Source organism: Nymphalis io, chromosome 16 (assembly GCF_905147045.1).
Source record: "Nymphalis io chromosome 16, ilAglIoxx1.1, whole genome shotgun sequence".
NCBI classification, from domain to species: domain Eukaryota; kingdom Metazoa; phylum Arthropoda; class Insecta; order Lepidoptera; family Nymphalidae; genus Nymphalis; species Nymphalis io.
The window spans coordinates 7,406,197-7,431,006 of NC_065903.1; the positions used below are offsets into that span (position 1 = coordinate 7,406,197).

At 34.2% G+C, this 24,810-nt stretch overlaps 4 protein-coding genes across 7 annotated transcripts; 2 read left to right on the plus strand and 2 right to left on the minus strand.

Annotated features, from left to right (window-relative positions):
- Positions 1 to 684: 684 nt before the first annotated feature.
- LOC126774232 (leukocyte receptor cluster member 1 homolog) lies at positions 685 to 2,213 on the plus strand. The gene is made up of 2 exons (XM_050495654.1): positions 685 to 839; positions 925 to 2,213. Exons 1-2 carry the CDS (start codon positions 817 to 819, stop codon positions 1,754 to 1,756), a joined length of 855 nt encoding a protein of 284 aa, XP_050351611.1. The 5' UTR covers positions 685 to 816; the 3' UTR covers positions 1,757 to 2,213.
- A 264-nt stretch (positions 2,214 to 2,477) lies between these two features.
- LOC126774161 (WASH complex subunit 5) lies at positions 2,478 to 9,022 on the minus strand. 4 transcript variants are annotated; one of them, XM_050495529.1, is made up of 12 exons: positions 9,002 to 9,022; positions 8,309 to 8,448; positions 7,925 to 8,027; positions 7,654 to 7,845; positions 7,324 to 7,535; positions 5,412 to 6,829; positions 5,062 to 5,321; positions 4,690 to 4,817; positions 4,194 to 4,589; positions 3,722 to 3,948; positions 3,288 to 3,438; positions 2,478 to 2,749 (listed from the first exon to the last, which is right to left on the minus strand). In XM_050495529.1, the coding sequence occupies exons 2-12, from the start codon at positions 8,428 to 8,430 to the stop codon at positions 2,608 to 2,610; spliced, it is 3,351 nt and encodes a 1,116-aa protein (XP_050351486.1). In that variant the 5' UTR covers positions 8,431 to 8,448; positions 9,002 to 9,022; the 3' UTR covers positions 2,478 to 2,607. The 4 variants fall into 4 exon arrangements, with proteins under 4 accessions (XP_050351486.1, XP_050351482.1, XP_050351485.1 ...); XM_050495525.1 differs by lacking the exon at positions 9,002 to 9,022 and adding an exon at positions 8,733 to 8,792; XM_050495528.1 differs by lacking the exon at positions 9,002 to 9,022 and adding an exon at positions 8,556 to 8,788 and having other exon boundaries at positions 8,309 to 8,444.
- Positions 9,023 to 9,205: 183 nt separating this feature from the next.
- Positions 9,206 to 11,142, plus strand: LOC126774235 (peroxisomal membrane protein PMP34). Its single transcript, XM_050495657.1, has 3 exons — positions 9,206 to 9,513; positions 9,591 to 9,651; positions 9,844 to 11,142. The coding sequence occupies exons 1-3, from the start codon at positions 9,460 to 9,462 to the stop codon at positions 10,563 to 10,565; spliced, it is 837 nt and encodes a 278-aa protein (XP_050351614.1). The 5' UTR covers positions 9,206 to 9,459; the 3' UTR covers positions 10,566 to 11,142.
- A 32-nt stretch (positions 11,143 to 11,174) lies between these two features.
- On the minus strand, positions 11,175 to 24,076 carry LOC126774159 (nuclear pore complex protein Nup160 homolog). Its single transcript, XM_050495522.1, has 27 exons — positions 23,786 to 24,076; positions 23,607 to 23,712; positions 23,240 to 23,456; positions 23,042 to 23,147; positions 22,765 to 22,960; positions 22,505 to 22,674; positions 21,650 to 21,813; positions 21,152 to 21,245; positions 20,870 to 21,021; positions 20,490 to 20,629; positions 20,175 to 20,256; positions 19,967 to 20,105; positions 19,123 to 19,319; positions 18,834 to 18,960; positions 18,342 to 18,438; positions 17,824 to 17,964; positions 16,806 to 17,015; positions 16,508 to 16,626; positions 15,978 to 16,150; positions 15,794 to 15,889; positions 15,589 to 15,721; positions 15,254 to 15,415; positions 15,018 to 15,184; positions 14,356 to 14,437; positions 13,902 to 14,035; positions 13,098 to 13,310; positions 11,175 to 11,355 (listed from the first exon to the last, which is right to left on the minus strand). Exons 1-27 carry the CDS (start codon positions 23,877 to 23,879, stop codon positions 11,248 to 11,250), a joined length of 3,819 nt encoding a protein of 1,272 aa, XP_050351479.1. The 5' UTR covers positions 23,880 to 24,076; the 3' UTR covers positions 11,175 to 11,247.
- Between the last annotated feature and the right edge of the window lie 734 nt (positions 24,077 to 24,810).

Sequence of the window (24,810 nt, forward strand, 5' to 3'; positions counted from 1 at the left end):
CCGGCAATTTTCTTCTTGCTATCGCTTTAACATGAAATAATACGATAATGCACCATTATATAACTTCCGATATAAGGATTGTTTCTCGGTCTTTTCACTGGATTATAATCGTTTTCTAACATAAAAATAAGCAAAATTTGAACAATTAACACAATGAACGCACCAACTATTAAGTTTGTTTCGCTACTTGAATAGCGAAACATTCGTAGGAATTTATATACGTACATATAGCAGTGTTTAGAAACTATCTAGAGATTGTATTGTATCTTTAGACTTTTCTCAAAACAGTGACTATTATTAATATTATCTACCTCACACGGTCTTACTTTTATACGGTACTTATCGGATATTTAAGAAAACACAACATTGCTTAAACAATCACCCGCTAATTATAATTATATTTTATGACTAAGGCCGTAAATGTTTAACAAAATAATTGTATTCAAAATCTGAAAACACGGCAGTAATGGTGCATTTTTTTACTTGCAGTTTTGCTTTAGCTCAGTCTTTAATCAAATTATTATAAATATATAATTAAAATTAAAATATAATAATTAAGTTGAGCTTATGGAGTGTAGAGGTAGTACTACTCTAGTCATGTGGTTATGTACTCTGTTCCTCTAACTCATACTCTTGATAGATTGATTCATTAAGAAATTAACATCTGACAATTCTGACTTCAAAGTATTTATATTGCCTGACATATCGAATATTTGACATAAGAAAAAGAAATATATACGTAGGATTTGGATTGGGATTAAAACCTGGAGGCCGAATACTTTATTATAATATTTACCAAATAATAAAAATTAAAAAATGAACATTCTCCCTAAGAAAAGGTAAAGTGTGCATTCACATATAGAGAATTATAAAAGTTTTATACGAAATTATTTATGAAATTTAGTATTTTATTTTTTATTGCAGATGGCACGTAAGGACAAAGGAAAATATTGCTCGAGTCAGAAAAGATGAAGCAGAAGCTGCAGAAAAAGAAAGACAAGAACAGTTAAGGATTGAGAATGCAAACCGTGAAGCTCGACTTAATGTATTAAAAAATAAAAGTAAACAAAAGTTATTAGAATTTGATATTCAACCTCAAACTGTTGAACAGGTCCCCGCCACCCAAGAACACATCAATTTATTTGCAGACCTTGAGCATGCTATTCAAACAACCAACAAAGAACATGATAAGGAAATTAAGGAGAAAAATGAAGAATATGAAAAGAAAATTGGGTATTTAACATATTTAGGACAAGATACAAATGAAGCTTTAGGCAAGAAGAATTGGTACAATGTGATCCCAGAATCAACACGATTTTCACGATCTAGTGACATAAAAGATACATATGAAAAACTAATGCTAAAAGATAAAGATGGTAAAATCAAAGAAAAGTTAAAAGATGAAAAAGATGGAGAAATAGCATGGAGTGCAAAACAACAGTTAGATCCTATGAATTCATTCAAGTCATTCTGTCATAATTCAAAAAATAAGGATATATTTAAAAAAAAGTTAGATAATAAAAAGAAAAATCAAAAATCAAAGCATAAGAATAAAGACGATTTAAAAAAGAAATTACAAAAATTACGAGAAGCAAGGCTAAAGCGCGAACAGCAAGAGAAATATAGAACGGAAATGTTTTTATCCAAGCTCAATGGCACTGCCCCAGAAAAAGAGAAAGATGAGAAAATCCCAAAAATAAAACCTAAATATAATTCACAATTTAATCCAGAAATCGCTAGACAAAATTATCAATAAAAGAAGAATCAAATGTCTTGCTGATCTTGTCAATTTTAGGAAATTAATATTATATCAAGTATAAAACAAATTATTTTCGTAAATACATGTAATAAGAAAAAAGCCGAGATGGCCCTGTGGTAAGAACGCGTGAATCTTAACCGATGATCGTGGGTTCAAACCCGGGCAAGCACCACTGAATTTTCATGTGCTTAATTTGTGATTATAATTCATCTCGTGCTTTACGGTGAAGGAAAACATCGTGAGGAAACCTGCATGTGTCTAATTTCACTGAAGTTCCGCCACATGTGAATTCTACCAACCCGCATTGGAGCAGCGTGGTGGAATAAGCTCCAAACCTTCTCCTCAAAAAGAGGAGAGGAGGCCTTTAGCCCAGCAGTGGGACATTCACAGGCTGTTACGGTACGGTATGTAATAAGAACCTGATCAATAAAATCAAAACTGCACCAGTATTTAACACTTGATATTTGTGATTTCTTATCCTAACACATCCTCTATAATGGTCATGATGGATAAATCTAGTAAAGATGTATTAATTTAAGAATATACTTCTTAATCATATATGTATTACAATAATGTGAGGTATTGATGAAATAACAGTTATTTATATCTTCACTGAAATGAGTTTTAATCTGCAAAGATTATATATCAATTCTGAAGAAAAAATAGGAAAATGAGTAATAAAATATTGCTTTCTTAAATAGAAATGAAAATCTTAATGTACTATAAATTGTATTTTATTTATATATTATTTTTATTTCATCATATCTCTGTATAACCAATAAAACAAATATATACATCTTTAATTTGAATAATCAACAATTGTTCCAAGTTCGGTTTTCATTCATCCTTCATTTTGGTGGGGCGTGAGTCAACAAAACCATTGGTAGCTTATCTTCCAATTTATCAAAGGAGTAATTAAATGTTTCGCAAAATAATTGTAATATTCTTACAATAAGAAATCCATCCGTTATAGGTTCCCCAGATTTCAACCTGCAAAAATAAGTTAATATTAGTTATTTTTATTACAGTAAAATTAAAGACTCACTACAAGAAAGATCTGTAAGCTAATATAAGTTTTGTGAGTAGTGCGCTCCTTTTTTTTAACACCGATTGTTGTAAGAAGCCCTTCTTAAGAAGTTTACCTAATTTTAATTTTATTAATAAGGTTTTATATGTGGATTTTAGGAACTTGCTATAGATTTTTTTACAAACTAATTTTATTGACAAATTTAATCTTTTTGATAGATAAATTCTACAATTCTATAACAATTTTGTCTCTTACATACAAATAAATATACACGAACTTTATTCGTACTATTTAATTGATACATGATACTGCAGTAGACTTGAACTACAGTACTACACAATACAAATACTACATAACGCTTCCTACGCGGCATCCAGCTGCCACCAGTTTTCTTAATCTATGGAGTTTTTAATATCTCAAGTATTGAAAGTAGCTATAAAGCTATAATGATAGCACAATTACAGTTCGTCAATACTAAATGTTTTGAATTTTTATACTAACTTTAAAATAGTCGTAGTCTTAGCTGTTTTACACAGGAAATCAATAAAAATTTCAACATTTTCTGTCTTGGATTGGCGTAATAAAGTATAAATTCCCACCAAAAGTGGATAACCGTCTATATTTTCTCCAGATTTTTTTGTGATTAAATCTCCTGAAAGAAAGGTAGATTGGTGTCATATTATAAATTAGAAAGTTCAATTAAAGTAATTATTAGAAAAAAAATCAATTTGATTATAGTAAAGGCCCAATAAATGTAGAATTTACAAAATTGAAAATCAATATTTTATTATGAATGACCATGTGTTCATACTTTTTTCTTTCAAAATAAATAAAATATAATAAAGAAATTAATATGGCTAATTAAATCTTCCTTTAAAACTTAATCTAAATCTTTATTTAAAACTTCCAAAATATTTATTTAAAAATTTACATACCTGTGTTTAAACATAATTGTAATTTATGCAATTGTGCAATCAAAACAATCGCCATTATACGCCCCATGTCCGAGTTAACGAGCTCGTGAGCATTTTTCACGTATATTTTCTCAAAAGGCTCGTTTATCCCACACCGAATTAAATATTGTTCTACATTTCGCATAAGCGCTACTGGCATTGTTTGCGAATCGATTTTACTATTATTTTTGATCTCATTTAACAGTGACCTGTAAAAATTGATATTTCGAATACACCCGTTTCAAATGTCATGCTGAAAGATGAAGGAAAACATCGTGGGTAAACCAGCATGTTTAAGTGATACTCTGCCACATGTATGTACATCAACCCACATTAAGCAATGTGGTGGACTAAGCTACAAACATTTTCCTTAAAAGGGTGTAACTTATATAGAAACACAAGTTTATAAAAGTTTGTCAAGTAGATTTTATGAATGAACAATTTCCATACGCACTCATTTATAGTCCGCAAGGAGGCTTCCAAATGTGCAGAGTCAAATTTACAGCTGGTGTTTAACTGAAAAGCGATGTGTTTCCTGAGCAGCTGTAGTGTTCCTATGAGAATTATGATATCAGACAGCTGCTGATATATTTTATGTCCCTTTGTGATCATTTGATCCAGGTCCTTCATATCAAAGTTGCTCATTGAAAGTTTGTCATTAGAACTCCTGAATATACTTTGAACATTTTGTAACTGATTCTTAATCATATATCCGTATAAAATATCTAATCCATGCAATCCAACTACTCCAATAGCATTATTTAGTTGTGTGAAGGTTTTCGTGTTTATCACCTCGCTATGGTTCTTGACGTCGAACCAGGCGGCGCAAATATTTATATAAACGCAAACTCTGCAAATATTATTTACATTAGGAAGTACAAACATATTAGAATAATGTATTAAATAGATCAATTCAAGCACAATCATATAAGTTATATTGTTAACTGTGCCTTGCATCTGCTAATTGTGCTATTTGACGGGCGAGGCTTCCCATGAAGCCAGCTGATGGTCCATATAGTGTAACTCCTTTTCGAATGCTTATTTCCTTTCCTACACTTTGATTTATAATAGCGGACACCTGCAATTTATAAAAAAGTATTAAATGTTTTTATTATATATAAATAGAGAATTTCTTCTCAGTCCAATAAAAATGTATAGTCATCCAACGCTTAAAAATGAGGTAAGCAGCGCGTCTGTAGTTTTTTACTAGTTTAAGTATTAACTATAAGGAAATATAATTAAATGAACGTTTATTAATTACTCTATTCATTTCAAATGAAATACATTTGAAATGTATAGAGTAATAAATTAAACGAATTTACCTGTTTTTGCCAAATTCTCAGACCATGAATATTAATGTAATCTTGAATATACTCAAGGGATCTCTTGTAACCGTCCATGCTTTCTTCTAACTTTTGAAGTCTAGAAACTAAGTTATTACTTTTTTTTACTTGTGGCTCGACAAATTCAAAGATTTTTTTGGTGATGTGCCCATCTAATTCTTTCAACAATCCTTCTTCTAATAACTGTGCTGGATCTACTCTTATAACGCCAACTAACGTGGATCTCATATCTAGAATTCCTATAATTAAACAATTTGCCTCGTAAATAATAATTAATTATTTGCACAAAGTAACAAGTATTATTAATTGTACAGAAATGATAAACGAACCGGTTGTGAATGTTGATGCTGAATGAGTTAGTTTAGCGACCTCCATTCTGTGGTCTAATTGTGCATATTCCCTTAATTTTTCCTTTTCTATTCTTGTCGGCACTTCCTTAATTGTCCAAGTTTGCAAATCAATTATTTTCTCGACAATGTTGAAAACCATTTCAGGAATGATTTGTAACACTTTTTGGATATATTTTATTAGCTCACTGCTGTAATATTGTGATACGGATATTAAGTCGTCGCTTTGTGCTTGATTTATTCGCAATAATGGTATTTCCATAGCACTTGCCAATTTAAGGAATAGCGCTCGAAGTCGACTCGTAACTGAGGGATTCTCTTTGATGCTGTCTTGCATATATTTCGTATATAAGTCAATTGTACACCAAGCATAACTAAAATCTGCTACAGTTTCCAATGTAACTAGAGCATCTTCTTTCAAAGAGGCTGCTCTTAAGACATTTTTTAACGCTTCTTTGCTTTCAGAAAGAAATTGAACAACAGTCGAAGTGCTCTTTATACCGTGAAATTCTTCAACATTATCTAGAACTTGTATGAGTTGGGTTACACTTTTCACAGTTTTGGATGTGATGGGTTCATTTAAAGATGAAATCTGTTTTGCAATTTTTTCGAACCAAATTTTCAGTTGTTCATTTTCAGTAACTTTTGTATAAGGATTAGCTCCAGAAAATAACTGCGATAAATTAGTTATCGCTTCTAAAGCCAGACTTTTATTTTTGTTCCAATTTTCACTTCTCGATGCTAGTACATTTTTCAGAGCCTCTCTAATCTTTAATTCCAGCTCTGCTGTACTTATAAGTAATTCCAGTAGTTTCAATGGATCATAATTTGATTCCTTTATAACCACATCTTTTAGCAATTTGCTCTTTTTATTATTATCAAAATATATAACATCGCTATTATGTAGTAGCAACCAGCGCAAGACGTGATTACAATTTAAAATAACATTAATAATTTTACCTATATTGTCTAGAACAAAATCATCACTTAATGTACCCTCTTTTAATAAAAGATGAGTTTTATTAATAAGCAAGTGGACTGCATCACCTCTTTTCGAATATATTTCTTTAACAATTTTTGCATTACAGGTATTATTTAGTGAATTCTTGGCTGCCTTAAAGTTTTCCCAATAATCAATTATGTTCATGGTGACACCCATATAAATTGGCGTGATCCAATTGCAGGGGAAAAATTTATCAACAATTTCTCTCATCTTCGTAGTATCATTGTGTAAATAATGTGGTGTGAAAAATAAGCATACTACAAGCATACTGGCTTGTGTGGCAAGAGCGGAAGATTGATGCTCCGGAATAGTATACACAGCAAGCTGGTTATATATATCTTCAGATCTTAATTTACCAACAACTTTCTCAATAAAATCATGATTAATTGGAACACGGCTGTGGAAATCAAATTTTTTTTATATTCACTTATATTTTTTTAATATGGGTTGAGAAGCTGAGATAATGAAATAATTTGCATATTTGCAGTAAATTGCATCTTAATGAGTATTTTTTTTATGGAAACTAATTAAATTTTTTGCAGATGAGCAAATGGGCCACCTGATGGTAAGTGGTCACTGATGCTCATAGACTTTAGCATTGTAAGAAATATTAACCATCACTTTCTTACACCGCCAATGCGTCACAAACCATGGGAACTAAGACGTTATGTCCCTTATGCCTGTAATTACACTGGCTCACTCAGCCTTCAAACCAGAACACAACAATACCAAGTACTGCTATTTTGCAGTAGAATATCTGATGAGTGGGTGGTACCTACTCAGACGAGCTTACACAAAGCCCTACCACCAGTAAAAATTATACCAACTAACCACTAGGCCATCTCGGCTTTTTAATTATACTATCTACTAAATTTACTTAAAGTATACTACCTAAAATATTCAACTGGATAGTCAGATGGTCTTCGGGACTGATTTTGATTATAGCCAGTTTCCCTCAATAATTTACAAACATCATCAATATTAGATTGTGATTGATTTGTACTGTAGCGATAAAATGCAACTAATAACCTTTCCCGCACACATCCATTAATATATAGGTCACATAAAAGGAGCATAGCTCCATACAGATATAAGGACTCGCACTGAAAAATTGCATATTATAACTATAATATAAAAATATAAATATTGACATGAAAGTAATTAAAAAAATTATTTAACTGTTAGCTTAATATTCTGAAATATTTTAAAGGTTTTACATACCAAAAGTTGTTTTCCTTCTATGTCTCTCATTACTGTCTCAATGGTTTGTTGAATAAAAGCTCCATCATGTAATTGTTCTACAAAAGTATTAAGATCAATAATGTACTGGTAGATATTATCGAAAAGTAGATAAAAGCGAGTGATTAATTCTAAATATTTTTCTTTAAGATCATCATCCAAGTCTTGTAGTTTCTAAAATGACAAAAAAACAACATATCGTTGAAATAATGTATGGTACATATTATGAGCAATTATTTCCTTGTTCACTTACATTATTAACATTAATTTTTTTTTCCTGTGCTTCAGAGATCTTAAAGTAACTGAAGTCCATGATGACATCCTGATATTGCTGCTGAATTTCCTTAGTGTCAAATCTGTAAATATTATTTAAAAAACGCAATAAAAACATCAATACCACCTACTACAATTTATATTTGTATTATCAATGAATATAAGCTATATCTAAAATCTGACTACTCATTTATCCAGGTATATATAATAATAAGAAATTATAACAAAAGAAAAGATATGGACTGTTTTAATATGACATCTATGAAAATAATAATTATTCGTATAAATTCAAAAAATTAATATCACAACGAAGTCAGTACTTAGGCATGTATTTTTAAGAAAATCCATTATCATGATTACTCACAGAAAAACCTTTGGTATGTGATCTTTAAGTCTTAATATTTCAGCTAAAATAGCATTTCCGTGAGACACTAATTTGAGTAAATTTTGGGCACAAATATTATCTTCTGCCAAAAATGCTCTCATTTTATTCTTGACTTCTGACTGACAAATAACAACATCAATTATGGTACTTAATAAATAACATCCAAATATATTGAATATTATAACTTTAACGGATTCTTTTTTACAATAAATAACAAATTAATTACATTTAGCTTTATTTATAAATTAAACTTAAAACTTATTAATAATTAATTTGAAATATAGGGTCTAAGACAGTGCCGATTTTACTATGTCCTAATTAATAACTTTGCTTCTGGCGTGGGTCTTTATTTGAATTTTCTCTATCCTATATTCTTATAATAATTTAATCAGAGGAATTATACATAGGTAATCTTTGCACGGAATATCTTTTGATTATATTTTAATGACCAAATCATTGTTAATTAGTGTTGTCATTGTCACAAAAATTAAAATATTTGACATTAGCTTGGTTATAAATGATATCCAAACTTTATAGGTTAAACCACCAACAATAGGTGTTTACCGAAATATAACGAAATAGTGTGAATGCAGGAAGTGTACTATTTCTGACGCCAAAATAAATAAAACATAAGATATCTCATATCACGTATTTCAATATAAGACAAAATACTTTTTGTTACTTGTGACATACGTAAACATATGTAATAAAAAATTTTATTTTCAGTTTGTTTTAAAGGTACACATCACTATACCTACTATTTAAAACCATTGTTTACAAGAATGACTAATGACTATATTTTCTATAGCGACAACACTGTGAAAATCGCTATGAGCATATATAATCGCATATATAAATGAAATTATTTCACTGAGACATCAGAATTCAGACAAGTTCAATGACTACTTGACTGTGAATGAGTGTGGATTGACCGATTGAAAAGTAATTTAGAATTTTCAATTTAATTTTAATGTGAAATAATGTGACAATCAGACAAAGTAATTATACGTATAAGTTTGTTTTCATAATGTAACTTGCTTTTTTAAGCTTGTATACTTATATACACTCATTTAAAAAATAATAAAGCAAAATTTATTATTTAATGTGAGAAAATATATCTTTTTACAACTATGTCGTCATTATTAAGTTATGAGACGCTTGTTCACGCGGTGGCTGGAGCTACGGTTAGTATTTTTTTAATTATATTTAATATTCATTTAAATATTAAAACTTAAATTCAGCAAGTCATTTAAAATTTCAGGGCAGTGTTGTTGGAATGGCTGCATTTTACCCTTTAGATACATTGAGATCAAGGATACAAGGTACAATTAATTTTCCTGCTTTTTCTATAAGGTTTTGAAATATTATATTATAACTAATTGCAAAAGATTAATAAATATTAATAAATATATTTTTTGTGAACAATATTTACAATACAATGTTTCTTGGTTACTGAATGAGATTACAAATTACTAAGATTATTAATTAATTTTAAAAGGTATTTTTCTTTACAGTTGACGATTCTATTAAACTACATGGCTCATCGCTAGAGCTTTTGATTAAATTAGCTCATAAAGAGGGTATTATTTCTTTGTATCGTGGATTATATCCTGTATTACAATCTCTGTCTGTATCAAATTTTGTTTACTTTTATACATTCCATGCATTAAGACGAGCTGCCACGAATAATACTTCAGCACTAAGAGATTTAATGTTTGGAATGTTAGCTGGTAGTGTCAATGTTCTTCTTACCTCTCCTCTTTGGGTCGTAAACACCAGGATGAAGCTTGGAAAAAACTCTTATTCAAATCTTCTTAACGGTCTTTACATTGTTTTTAAGGAAGAAGGTTTTAAGGGTTTATGGTCAGGTACTGTTCCATCTCTGTTATTAGTTTCAAATCCAGCTATTCAGTTTATGGTATATGAATCTTTGAAAAGAAAGTTAGTATCTAAAGGATATTTTGATTCTTATACTGCATTTTTATTTGGTGCCATAGCTAAAGCAATTGCAACAACTCTAACATATCCCTTGCAGCTCATACAATCAAGACTTAGAGCTGGTACTAGTGTGAAACCTTTGCTCAAAAATATGAAATCAAAACCCCTGACAATGTTCCGTGGTTTGGAAGCAAAGTTATTGCAAACTGTTATGACTGCAGCTTTGATGTTTTTAATTTATGAGAAAGTTGTTCGTTTAGTTTTAACTATAATGAGAGTGAAACTAACAAAACATTAATTATAAATCTACCAATATATATTTGTAAATTTTAATCTCTTTTCAGTAATAAATAATACCAAAAAAAGACATGTTATATTTATATATAACATTAATTGACATACATTGGTGGCTGGTTGTAATATTTTACTTTTTGGATTTTAAATCATTTAATAATATAATTCTGTGGTTTTATGGTAATGAGCTTCGAAGTTATATTGCTAAGACAAAATAACTAAGTGTACCTAATTTTTTTAATTAATAAAATATGCAAGGAAATGTTTAACGTGAAAATCTATTCCATAAATTATGAATATATACACGTGTATTATTCTAAGCATATACTGCTTGTTTAAAATTACATAATGTACACAATTATAATGCAAATGTTCTTGACACAGTAAATCCTCTTGGATTTACAATGTTAATAAAAATAAGGAAGTTGTAAAATAAGGAAACCATAAAATATGTATAATTATGTATAGGTATGCATTTATTTTAGTTGATAAATTATTACAAATTGAAGTATCTGTGATTAAAACCAAATATTTTTCCTTAAAATGACAATTTCTTTTGATAATATAATGTTATAATATTCTATGGGTTAAATGGAGATAAGGAAGGGGGTTGAATATTAAGTTATTAAATAATGAATTGTTTTCTTTTATTTGAATAAATGATGGATAACAAAATGTTTTTAATTTTATTGATTCATAACTGGATACTTTATTTGAGCTAGTTTCATGTCTTCTGATGTACGAATTATTACTTTGGTGTATTCTTCTATTACTGATTTCAATTCGTTATAAATCTGAAACGAGAAAATGTTTAAGAATATGTATATAAAATAAAGGTCTTAAGCAATGGTTTAAAAATAGAAACTCCGATAAAATAGCTAGTTGGCTAGTCTTTTGATTTTTTTTTTATAGAATAGATAGGCGGACATCCATATGGGCCACCTGAGGGTAAGTGGTCACCAATGCCCATAGACATTGGCATTGTAAGAAATGTAAACCATCGTTTACATCGCCATTGCGTTACCAACCTTGAGAACTAAGAAGTTCTTTGTGCCTGTAATTACACTGGCTCACCCACCCTTCAAACCAGAACACAACAATACCAAGTACTGTTGTTTTGCAGTGGAGTACAACATACAAAGACGAACTTGCACAAAGCCAAATCAGTAAATTTAAAGGTTTATGCAATGATTATATAAGTAATAAAAAAACTTTATTTTAACGAATATTTTTTTTTTACTGTCTTGCATAGATCTTAAGATTGTTTTTTCATTAGTAATTACCATTGGGCCATCTCGACTTTTTACATAACTTTACATAATTATAAGAGGAGTCCTGTTACTTTGGTCATGTCATTGTAACTGTCTTTTATTAGGTTTTCCCATCTTTAGAATGAAGACCCTCATGTGATTATAGTCTTCATATTGCCTTGCCGAATCTATAAATGCTAATTATCTTTTTATAATATTTTATTGGTGATAAGATATGTAGATAAAAATTAAAATAATTAAATACATAATCCGGCTAATTGACATATATGTATTTGATTATAGTTACTAATTTTTCATTAAATTTCAATTGGTATTTGTTTTTAATAAAATAATTATATAATATATTGTAATTGTAACAATCAATATCTAGTACAAAATATTAAAGCATATTAGTTAGAAGTAATAACAGGAAAAGTGATATGACCATGTAAATATAGCAGGATAATAATCATGTTATCATAGCCTTCATGGGGTGGGTCAATGGTAAAATTAGTATAATTTGTTATTTACATAAAAAACAAACATGTTCTGGCTTAAAGTATTATGTTATGATATTAAATACATCGAACTTGATGCTTGATGCGAACTTAACCTTGTAAGTGCGAAGGTCGGAATTTAAATATACTTTAGTTTTACTCTAGACAAAATTTAAACAAAAAAGGAATAAATTGTTCACATACAATAACCAAATTAACGATATTACATATATACGAGAATTCAGGATTTGAAGATTTTATGATTAACTAGAAAAACAATATAAAATAAGAATATATAGTCTAATTATTTTAGATAAACATTTTTTCGAAAATACTTAAAAAACTTATCTGTGGTACATCTTTAAGTACTGTGATTACCGATTTGCAAATTTTACCGTTCCATTTCTTTACTATTTTATCCTTGCTATTGATAGATAGAAAATATTTAATCACATAGGGCTATTGTCCTTAATTAGTTGGCCACGACTGTATATGATGCTCATATTCGTTATCCTAATATTAGCTAGTATTTTAAGTCATTTTTATATTTGTTTTTTTACTGTTAAATTACTGAAAATATATACAAATTAAGTTTGTGGCAAAATGATACGTCAAATAAATTTATGGAACTGATAAGCCGAAGTTAAACGAAACCTTACTGGAAAGTGTCAACAAAATGTTGAACTGAATTAATGTAGAAAACCAACTTAGAATGATTTAGAGCGGTAGTCAAGCGGTACTCTAAATGGTGAAGATAAAATGAGCAGCACGGTGCTGGGCGAGTGGTACCTGCGCGGCGTGCGTGTTGTGCGCGTGTCGCGGCTGCTGCGCCAGCTCCAGCAGCAGCAAGTCGGCGAGCGCGAGCGGCGCGGCGCGCGGCGTGGGCGCGGCGGGCTGCAGCGCCAGCGCGGCGCGCCGCAGCGCCTCGCAGCACAACTCCGCCGCCTCCAGCGCCCTCCCGCCGCGCAGCAGGGCGCGCACGCACGTGTCGCACTCCAGCTCCTGGTATTGCGCACACTCGCTTTATGTCCACATTCCGTAATTGAAAAAGTGTTTAAAACCCAAATTCATCTTTCATTTATATCTTGTACAATCGCTGCAAAAATTTGTACGCAATCAGATGTTAAACAAAACTTCAAAATGTCTCATTTTAGTTAACGCCTTAGTCAACTGAAAAAGTTCTTTGAGTGTATTTAATAAGTAGCCTTATATATAACTAGAGATATTTCGTTTCAGCGATGCGTTTTTATTTTTGTATCACTTGATTCATTGATTCTTATTTGGCGTTGACCTACACGTAATGTCAATTAACATTTGATTATTATTCTGTCTTCTTCGAAACAGAAGGAGAATATAATATATTTATACAGTTTACAGTGTATAGCGCTAATGTATTACTGTTTTGAAACAGGTACTCTTGTAGTTTTAAGAAAAAGATTCAATAAAAAATGACCGACTCTAATGTCCGAATGTCTATCTTTTATATCGTGTGTACATACAATATACATATTCGTATAATACTGAAATAATAATTGGTAGCTTTAGTTTATCCATTCATAATGTAATGCATGAAATATTATTCTGTATAATTACCATAAACCTTTGTAGAAACCAACGAGGCAAGAATTGACCGGTACTGATAGCTCTTTTTGTTACAGCAAGTAAAGTCTCCGCATCGGCCGTTTTTAAATTCGGATACAAAACCTCGAAATTTATATTTTCATTTCCTAAAACAATTGATTAAGTTTTAATAGTATTCTACATAGAACATTTTAATTTTAAAATGAATGGAAGCTAATAATAATTATTTATCATTACATATTGTTTATCAATATACAAGAGAATTATGCTTAAGCAAACAATGACATTATTAAAATTTCAACATAATTAAATAAAGCAAATAAATATATAAAAAGTTGTAGGTAGAGCTTTTGTCTTGTTTATTGAAGTATATTATTGCTTTACGCTAAACGAATTGAACGCTAGTTTTAATCACGTTGCAAATCATATTTAAAAAAATTCGGCCACTAAAATCTGTCGTACTTACGGAGTAATGCCTGCTGTACTGGATCTAACGATTCCGGAACTTCTTCACGCAACTCTGCTGCCAAATCATCAGGGCCAATCACCTGTTGTAGTTATAATAATTGTGTTTTACTGTTTGACCCTAATAAAATAATACTTGCTGGTGTCAGAGGCGTAGCTAGACACGTGAAGGTGGCTCCACCTCGATGGAGCGGCGAATTGACAAAAACCGGGACCCATTACTCATTTCCCCGGGGTTTAAAATATCATGTCAAATGTCAGTTTTTTATTTGTCCTTACTTCTCCTGTGATTAGAATAGGCAATGTTATGATTAATCATTCTTAGTGATAATGTCTACGATGCATTTATTTTTTTCTCTCTGCCACAATAATAAAAAACATAATAACAATTCAAATGTAACGTAAAAAGTAATTTATTGCCACAAATTCAATTTTTATTAGGTAACCCTTTGATTTTTCGTCGGATATGCTTCCGTATATTTTTGAATAATAATAAGAGTAGGTATTACTTGGCAAGTTATACCTACATACATGTATAAATTACATAATCTATGTCCCAAATAAGAAATTCACACTACACTTACAGTCGGATTCATTAAAAACATACGAATGCCACATGAACACAACCTCAGCCTGTGTAATGGATTACCACGTGGAGCGTACCTGCAGCGCGTCGGCGGCGGCGGGCGAGGGCGGCGCGGGGCGCGCGAGGAAGGCGTGCTCGGGGCGCGCCAGGCGCAGGCACGTGAGCGCCGCCGCCAGCCAGCGCCGCCGCGCCGCGCCGCGCTCCGCCACGCAGCGCGCCGCGCGCTCGTACATCACGGCCGCCGCTGCGCAGGGCGGGCACGTTAGCTTCTAACAAGCTAAAGGTTTTAAGTCAAACGACTATTTTAAATTACCTTTCCTGTAGTGATGACGAGAGACGTGCAGGGCATAGAGGAAGTCGTAGTAGGGGTTGTGCGGGTGCGGGTCGTGCAGCTTGGCTCGCGCAGCGGCCGCACGCTCCGCCTCTGTCGCCAGCGCGCCGCACGACACCAGCGCACCGAGCTGCTTCCGCTCCGCTACACGATATTTAATAATTTAAATCCCCCTTTCTCCCGTTATCATAGTCTATTTTAAAACATCACACTGGGATGTAGAGGCGCTCTACACCAATCTTTAGAACGAAAACGTATCGGTATAATTAAAACACGACCAGTTGGATGTGCAGGTTAGGTGAGGCGACATAACGTACCGAGTGCGGAGAGCAGCGCGGCGGCGGCGGCGGCGCGCGCGTGCGGCGCGGGGTTGGCGGCGGCGGCCGACAGCGCGCGCGACACCCGCCCGCCCGACAGGTGCCACTTGAACACCACCCACTGGAACATCGCCTGCGCCACCACGCGCGCGTCAGTACATAGCTCGGCAGTGACATGTACATAGCAATGGGCTACTTTACTTACGAGATTGGGGTCGTCTTTATCGGCAATACTTATGGCAGTTTCGGCTAGTCGCACCACGCATGCACCCGCGTCGTGTATTTCGAATAGCTTGATAACCTAAAAAAATTGTACAATAAAATTATATGTCAAAATCAAAGTCGAATACAGTTAGTGAGCGTGGGAGATGTGCGACTGTGCGCGTCACCTTCATGTAGTACAGAACGAGCGCCTGGTGCTGAGTGAGGCGCGCGTCGGGCGCGGCCACAAGGTGTCGCAGGAAGGGCTCGGTGCTGACGCCCTTGGCAGCGCGGCAGAACGCCGTGTACGCGCTCTCCGCGTCTTCCAAGTCCAGCAGCGCTAGTCCCAAGATAAACTGACCTGTAGATGACAAATTTAAAAAGCCCATTTAATTGTTACGGTGCATAATCACTATGTCAAATAAATAAATTTTTTTTTTTAAATATGTACATATGACATGACATTTAACTTATACGAATTTAAATAAAAAGCTAAATAAATAAGTAAACAAGCCTTAATGTGATTAATAGGTAATAGTTAAGAAGTTGCCTAAGAAGGAAGGTTTTTCGAAGTATCAAAAGAATATTAGAAATCATCACCTTTTAAGCTTTATACTATTAATTCTAATAGATGTATCAGAAAATCACTTACGGATTGCGATGGAATTAGACATTAAAAAGTCGTATGTTACAAGCACAATGTAAATGTTGTACTCACGCGAGCAAGCGTTCCACTCGCACCAGGGCTCCAGGAGCGCGACGTACTTCTGCACCAGACGCGGCTGGTTGATCGAAGCCAGCCACCAACCGAACTCAAATCCACCACTCACCGCCCAACTGTTTTTGTTTAGGAACTTTTATCGTTTTCGGATACTTCAATGCCCTTTCAATTCAAGAAATACTAAATCATGTTTTACTGATGAGATTTTAAAATGTGCGTATGTATCGACTTATGAATATAATGAGCAATCCTATCGTCCCCTTACGAGGAGAGCGTGTGCGTCAGTAAAGGATACAGCTGGTGCGCCAGGTGGTAGGCCACGAGCGGCAGCGCCTGGTGCCAGTGCGTGGGCGCGCGCGCGGCGGCGAGGTGTGCGCGTGCGCGCGCGCCGCCCGCCGCCGCCACGTAGGCGCCCGCCGCGCCCGCGCCGCCCGCCGCGCCCTCCGCGCTCTCGCCGCCCAGCGCCGTCAGCTTCAGCCGGAACGCCTCCGACGACCCCGCCGCCCTGTTACGTTTTTTTTTTTTTTATATGCCCCGGGATGGCAAATACTCATCTACTCCACCTGATGGTAAGTGGTAGTAGAGTCCAAACGCGACGACGGCCAGTACAGTCGGGAAGAATGGTCTGTACTAGCCGTCCCCGCCTTGTTCGTCTTAACTACCGACTTTGTCGTCCTCTATCGTATTACATAAAAACGACGGACCAAAGATGAACGAAAAGGAACTTTTGAGCCAGTTCTATCCTCGCCCACGAATCGCGGCTGCGAACTTTAACCAGAATGTCAGAAGAATCATAATCGGCTATTTATATTTCATCCAGTTGCTCAGAGTGTCGTCTTATAGTTACTAATTTTACTCCAGGTCCGGCTGTGCAAAAATGAAGTAATATGATTGACCGCTAGTAGGAGTCTCGTACTATAATACTCTAATCACTCGGACTTACATCAAGAAAAGTAGTAGATGGAGTTAAATGTAATGATATGAATGTAATGAATGACTGACCGGTTGGCGTGGTTGGTAGATACTTCCCTTTCACGCCGAAGGTTGTGGGTTCGATTCCCACCCAGGGCAGACATTTGTGTGCATGAACATGTCCGTTTGTCCGGAGTCCAATGTAATTACCTATATAAGTATGTATTTACAAAAGAAAAGTAGTATATGTAGTATATAAGTTGTCTGGTTTCCATAGCACAAGCTCTGCTTAGTTTAAGATCAGATAACCGTGTGTGAATAATGTTCCAGAATTATTATTATTTGTTCGACGTTGAAGCTGGAAGAGCCTCAGATGATCGTGCGGGTGGATCAGTACTGACGGGCGCTGCGGCGTGGCGGCGCGCAGCCACAGCAGCGCGCGGTAGGCCTGCCAGTGCACGGCGCAGTGGCCCGCGCCCGGCACGCCGCCCGCGCCGCGCGCCGCGCCCAGCGCCGCCAGCGCGCCGCGCACCACGCGCGCCCTGCAACGGGACGGACGTCACTCGACTACTCCACCTTGGCGTTTGCCAGAATGACAATGAAATATACTGGTGGTAGAGCTTTGTAAAGCTCGTCTGGGTGGGTACCACCCACTCATCAGATATTCTACCGCAAAACAGCAGTACTTGGTATTGTTGTGTTCCGGTTTGAAGGGTGAGTGGGCCAGTGGGCCAATTACAGGCACAAGGGGCATAACATCTTAGTTCCCAAGGTTGGTGGCGCATTGGTGATGTAAGCGATGGTTAACATTTCTTACAATGCCAATGTCTATAGGCGTTGGTGACCACTTGCCCTCAGGTGGCCCATATGCTCGGCCGCCTTCCTATTATATATATATATAAACTTCACTTCTGTTTACCTCATTTCGGCCATTTGTCGTATGGCTTCCGTGACTACGGCGACACCTAAGTCGCTAGCGAAGAGGTTATCGTACTCGCTCGTTTCTTCGTCGTCGCCTGAGGGATTAGCTTATGTCAATTTCATAGAGATTTCAAAGTGTGTAAAATAATAGTGTATAATGGAGTACATTAATACTCGGTAGCGAAAAATGGCGTTGATTTAATTTATCACATTCCTAAATCGCGTTGTCTAGATTCGCTACTGAGTATATATATCATGTGAAAGAGATTATGATAAATTATAGTTGTGTGAACACAGGAAAGTTCTTCCTTAATTTTATTTAAATATTTATTTAATTAACAAGTCGTTAAATAATATTACATATTTTTATCATATTATTTAATAAAATTCTATCTGAGTACCATACATATTAATCAATATTGTACCTTTCCTAATATCTAAGAACATAAACATGAAGAATATAATACAAATAATTACAACAAAAACTTACTCTTACAGGTATCAATCTCTGGTACGTCTAATCTCAACGCGTCGTTCAATTCAAGTACAGCATTTTGTAAATCTTTGATGGGCTCCAAGATCGACGTTATCTCATCGATCTGCTCTGATGTCAGGACCTAAGACATAAATACACATACATATTATCGTATGGTCACAAAGGAAGGTCGAATTATGCCACGAAAATATCGCAGACAGTAACGCATGCGAACTTATGCGCAAATATAACAAAACATAAAAAGAAACGTCGCAGATGCATTATGAATGTAAAGTAAGGTCACCGGCGCGGGGTGGTCCTGCGGCGCGGCGGCCAGCAGTAGGTGCAGCAGGCGCGGCAGCAGGCGGTGCTGCGGCGCGGCGCACGCGAACAGGCGGCGCTCCAGGTCGGCCGCGCCGCCCGCGCTGGCCGCCCGCTCCCAGCGCGCGCCCGCCACCACCACGCGCACCGCGTCCGGCGACAGCTCGCCCGCCTCGCCGCCTGCGACGACCGAGCGCCACAGTTGGCTTTTTATTCATAATATAGGTAGGCGGACGTGCAAACGATAAGTGGTCACCGACACCCATAGACCTTGGCCCCGAAATATTAACGATTCATTGTATTGCCAATGCGCCACAAACCTTGGGAACTAAAATGTTATGTCCCTTGTGCTTGATGTTTCACTGGCTCACTCACCCTTCAAACTGGACCACAACAATACTTCAAAGTTTGGCGGTAGAATATGTGATAAGTGGGTGGAACCTATGTTTAAAAGCTAACCTTGTTTGAAATTTATTAATCTATAAATTAAACAAAATTATTTCTTCTCATAAACTATTTAATTAATTATGTCATAAGATGTAAATGATACGGACTACAAAAGTTCGAGAACGTGCGATTTAAAAAGTACAAAAATATTATTTTTTGACTTTTAGATTTTAGGTTACATTATTGCATTTTCTTAGGGATTTCAATTTTTTATTTTTTAATAAAATAAAACCTATTACTCGCTTATAATGAAGCTGTCTTTAGGTTAAAGAAATTCAAATGTCGGTTTAGGAATTACTAAGTTTATCCATTATAAACAAACATAAAAAAATTAAATCTTATCTATATAATATTAGTACAGATGATGTATCGTCACTCACCCATGAAGACGTCGGGTAGCGTGTCCTCGGGCGACAGCATGATGCGCTCGAGCGGCTCGAGCTGGCGCACGAGCGACACGCCGCAGCGGCGCACGAGCGCGCACCACCAGCCGCACCAGCCGCCCTCCGCCTCGCCGCTCTGCGCACCGGAACACTCGCTCAAATCACGTTTTCACTTTTACTCATTGATTTAATAACGGTTACTTACATGTTTCGATACCATGAGGCCGAGCGGTTTTTGTAGTCCCTCCATGTATTGCATACACCAACTATACAGGTCTGACCAGCACCTGTGACGCATAGTTGGACATCATTTATTTAGCTCTTACTAAAACGTATGTAAAGAGTCCAGTGCAACAAATTTAAGATTTATTACATTATTATATTATTTAAGGATACAAAAATGGCATTGGTTATCAAATTTAATAAATAATTGTAACCAAATGAGTCTAAGCGAATCGCAAGTAAAACACAGAGCCCAATGAATAAAAAAAATTATATAAAATAACAAACAAATCCCTACTTATGCATAAGATGCGAGTGATCCTGCGACGCGGCGCGCGCAGTGAGCCCGCGCATGCGCGCCTGCACCGCGCTCATGCACGACTCGCTCAAGTCTGTCTCTGCGCCCGCTTCACTGCCTCCCCAAGTTCGGCGATAGATCTGTAAATTTAATAGTCGTATTTCATAATCAGTAATAAAATTGCTTCAATTTGCAATCAAAGTTTTAGAGAAGAACACCTATGTAGAGAGTTCGTCAAAAAAACTTTTCTTTAATGACAATTGTTATTGTTACTTATAAGGATGGAAAAACTTAATTTGCTTAAACGTAAGTGAATAATATTGGAATCAATAAAAAAATGTAAAAACATTTATAATTTATTAACTTTTCAAGTAACCAACCACGAGGGCCTTCATGACAACGGCGGAGGGAAAGAGGCCCGGCGCCAGCAGACGGTCACGGTAGTGGAGATGCGACGACAGTTGCGGAAGCGCAGGCGGCGGCTCGCGCGCAGCCACCGCGCGCCAGCTCACCTCCGCGCCCAGCGCGCTGCCTGCCGACACAGGGCTGTTGCAATATGTGCACAATACTCTACCTCTACCTACACTGATACTATAAACATATTGCTCAAGACTAACTAACCTAAATTGAACAAGCAAATAAGTTTCCTTTGTATAACTCACTTGTTACAACGGCGTCTCCATCGGGTTGAGTCCAGAGAGCCCAAATGACATGGTTACCATCGCCATACCCAATTTTGTAATCAAGAAGGTCTAACTAAAATTTAAGAAAAATTTATATTAATTGAGTAATAAATAAAATAATAATTTACTTCTTTGTTACAGACTAGTCAGCCATTTATAAAAGTAAATTTATTTTACATAACTCACAACATTCCACTCATATACTTAACAAAACAGTACTTCGCCTTCTACAAAAATTATAAATGTCCTCTGGACATAATTGCGGGCACAATGGCCAATTTCAAAGACATTTCTAGAACAGTACATATAATGTACAGTGTGAGCAAAATCACAGGTGAACTCTATTCCATAACTTTCAAAGTTTGATATGGCAATATTTAATCGACATTAGCTGAGTGAGATTGGGTGTCGGATTAACAGCTTTATATGCATCAAATCATACTACAAATACAATTTTCAAATAACAACAAAACATACCTGTGGACCAAAAATTTGACATATCTGTGAAAATTTCACTGCACCAGCTCCTCCATCATGCATTTTCATTACAACAAATTCACATTCATTTGGAAATGATAAATAAGCCACTAGGATGTTACTTCCATCAGACCCAGTTGTATCCTGCAGCATGTGTCCATGAGCTGTAGAATGTAGATCTTAAATGAGGACCATTCTAGTGGATCAATATAAGCTTGTTATGAGATAAAATATAAACAAGATAAATAGGGTTTAAAAAACAAAAGAGTATATTTAAGCTACTTCCGTGGCTTTACCTGTGTATGAGTAAAAAGGTGTTATCTAGCCTATGTCTTTTTCTGCACCCTTGACAATATGTATGAAAAATTTTATTATGATCGATTGAGTAGTTAAATATGTGAAGGCATAACAAACAAATAAACTCAAATTTGCATATATACTAACAACAATGCCTATTTTTTAGGAATTACTAATATTCCTATTTACCCTTGCAATTAAGCATTGGATTTAAGAAATGGGAACGACAAAAATAGCCCAAGGGGTCAGTATCGAACCTGCAACTTTTTACATCTCTAGGTGTATTTGTAATATTAGTAAGTAGTATATAAAAACAAATATTCTACACTATTTACATTTTATGTAAGGTTACCTGACATACATTTTAAAAAGGAAATTGCTACTGTTTCAATAAACTAAATCCAGATATTTCGTATTCATCTAGTATTAACTTTAAAATATGAATTTCCCAAAGTATAATTTATAATAGTAATAATTAGATATAATAATGAATTTTTAAAATATCTAACACAGGTTTAAAAAATTTTAAAAGTTTCATACAAAATAAAATGCACTTACGAGGAGGCTTAGGTCTGACTAGGGTCTGTGACAAAGGAGCTGAAACTGCTGTGGGAGCACCACCTTCATCTATGAGCCAAGCTCGCAGGCATGTATCTCCACAAACAGCTACAGCTAAACCATTTATTAGCACTACTCCATAAGTATCAACCCCATCACCACTTTTGCCTCTAAAATGTGTACAAAATTATTTAAAATTAACTTTGTTATACAATTTATTACAATAATATTTGTGGAAAATTTAAGGCAATAAAATATACCTCAATGCTCCAGTAATGCCAGATAGGAATCTAGGTACAGTGGATTCTCTTTTAAGTATTGTGGTAACTGCAGAACCAGTGACAGGTAACTTAACCAACAGTAATCCTCCATCACCTCCATATCCAAATGCCAGAGCAAATACGGCTTCACCATTATCACGCAGTAGAGAAGCACAGGTATGAGCTACTCCAGTATCTGTTACAACAAATAAAATTAGATATATACTAAATATTTTTTGAAAATTTTGTATTATTTTATAGACTTATTTCTACTTACTTGTATTTGAATACTGATTAAGAATGTAGTAGTTATTTGGATTATTAATAGCATTTGTGTCATGAAATATTGAAGGAGAGACACTGCCAATTGACCCAAAAGTAGACTGTAAAGTAATAAATAGAACAAACATGAATTCAATAAGTGAATTATTCAAAAATATTAATTAATATTTAATTTTATAGAAAGAGTTCTTACTTTTCGATCTAAGATGTCAGGGTGAGGAAATACTAATCTATGTACTGAAGATACTGTAGCAGCTAATATAATCAATTGTTGTGTTGAGGTTCTTTCGTAAAACACTAAATTGTTTAGAGGTGGTGTTCCTGCTGCAACTTTGCATCTCAAATTACATAACGATAAGTTAACATCCAATGAAGCCTCTGATAATTCTATAGCATCTGATGTTGTCTGCCTAAAATATAAATGATGTTGATGTTATTGTTACTTAACCATTTCACAGATATAATTTTCTTTAATTACTAGAATGACAATCAGTTGAACCGAATGAAATATGTATTAATGTTGTTAATTTTAAAACATAAAATATTCATTGCTTTGTTACCAATATATAAATCGATTTCTTGTATTTGCCTTTTTAGAGTCTCTGTACCAATAACCACCGGCTTTATGAGGTAGTTTAATATCTTGTAAGGTACTGTGTGTGCCCCCTGTTAAAAAAACACAAATATTGTAATTATATTGAAAATTAATAAAAAGTCATACTTAACTCATACTACATACCTGTATTTAGAACTATTTCTTTCCACTTTTCAGGTATGTTATAATTTGGTGTGATTTCTTTAAAAGTTACCGGTATGGTTTCCACAAACTCCATAATAAAATGATAAACAATGAACTAAATGTGCCAAGAAATTGTCAAATAAAACTAAATACAGCGTTAAACTTAATAATATCTTTAATGCTTTACGTCAAATTAAATTTCGTTGATGTATTATAACATAATCGTTTAATGTAAAGTTTTATATATGTACTTTGTAAAATCAGATTTATTTAAAGCGCGCACATTGACGATTTGACATTGACTGACTATTGTAACTTTTTTAAACTCTTTATCAGTTGACACTATTTTCAGTGTTGTAAGCAAGATATCAAGTACTGTATATTTAATTTTAACTTAAATTTATTAATATTAGAAGTACAAAACATAAATAAATTTACAATATTTACTAATATTATTCTTAATTTTTTTTTCAATTTTACATTAAATTAAAAATAATTTAATCGCGACGACAAAATATGTCGTGTGTTATGTACACCTTCAAGCGGCCACGCTACTACATAAGATATATATTGCATTAAAATATCACACATAAATAACAGAAATATGTTCCTAGTTATGATTTTTCTTATTATCATTATTATTATTAATTTTTTACTTTTGAAAACTTGTGATCTATTAATTATCTGTATATGTTTTATTTTATAAGCTGAATATCAATACAAATATAATAATATTAGTGGTTCAAGAAGAGTATAAATCTTTAAATAATAGCTTTATGTACAGACAATTTTATAAAATACAAAATAAAAATAAAAAGAAAATACACATTACAAATTTAAAGAAAAAACAATAATTACTTATTATTAATTATTTTATTAATATTATTATTATTATATAATATTAGTTATTGACAATGAGATGATAATAATAATAATAATAACTAAGTAATTGGGGTACCTAACTTTATACAGTATAAATCTATGTTTAAAACTATAGCTTTGACGTCACGAATAATACTATAGCT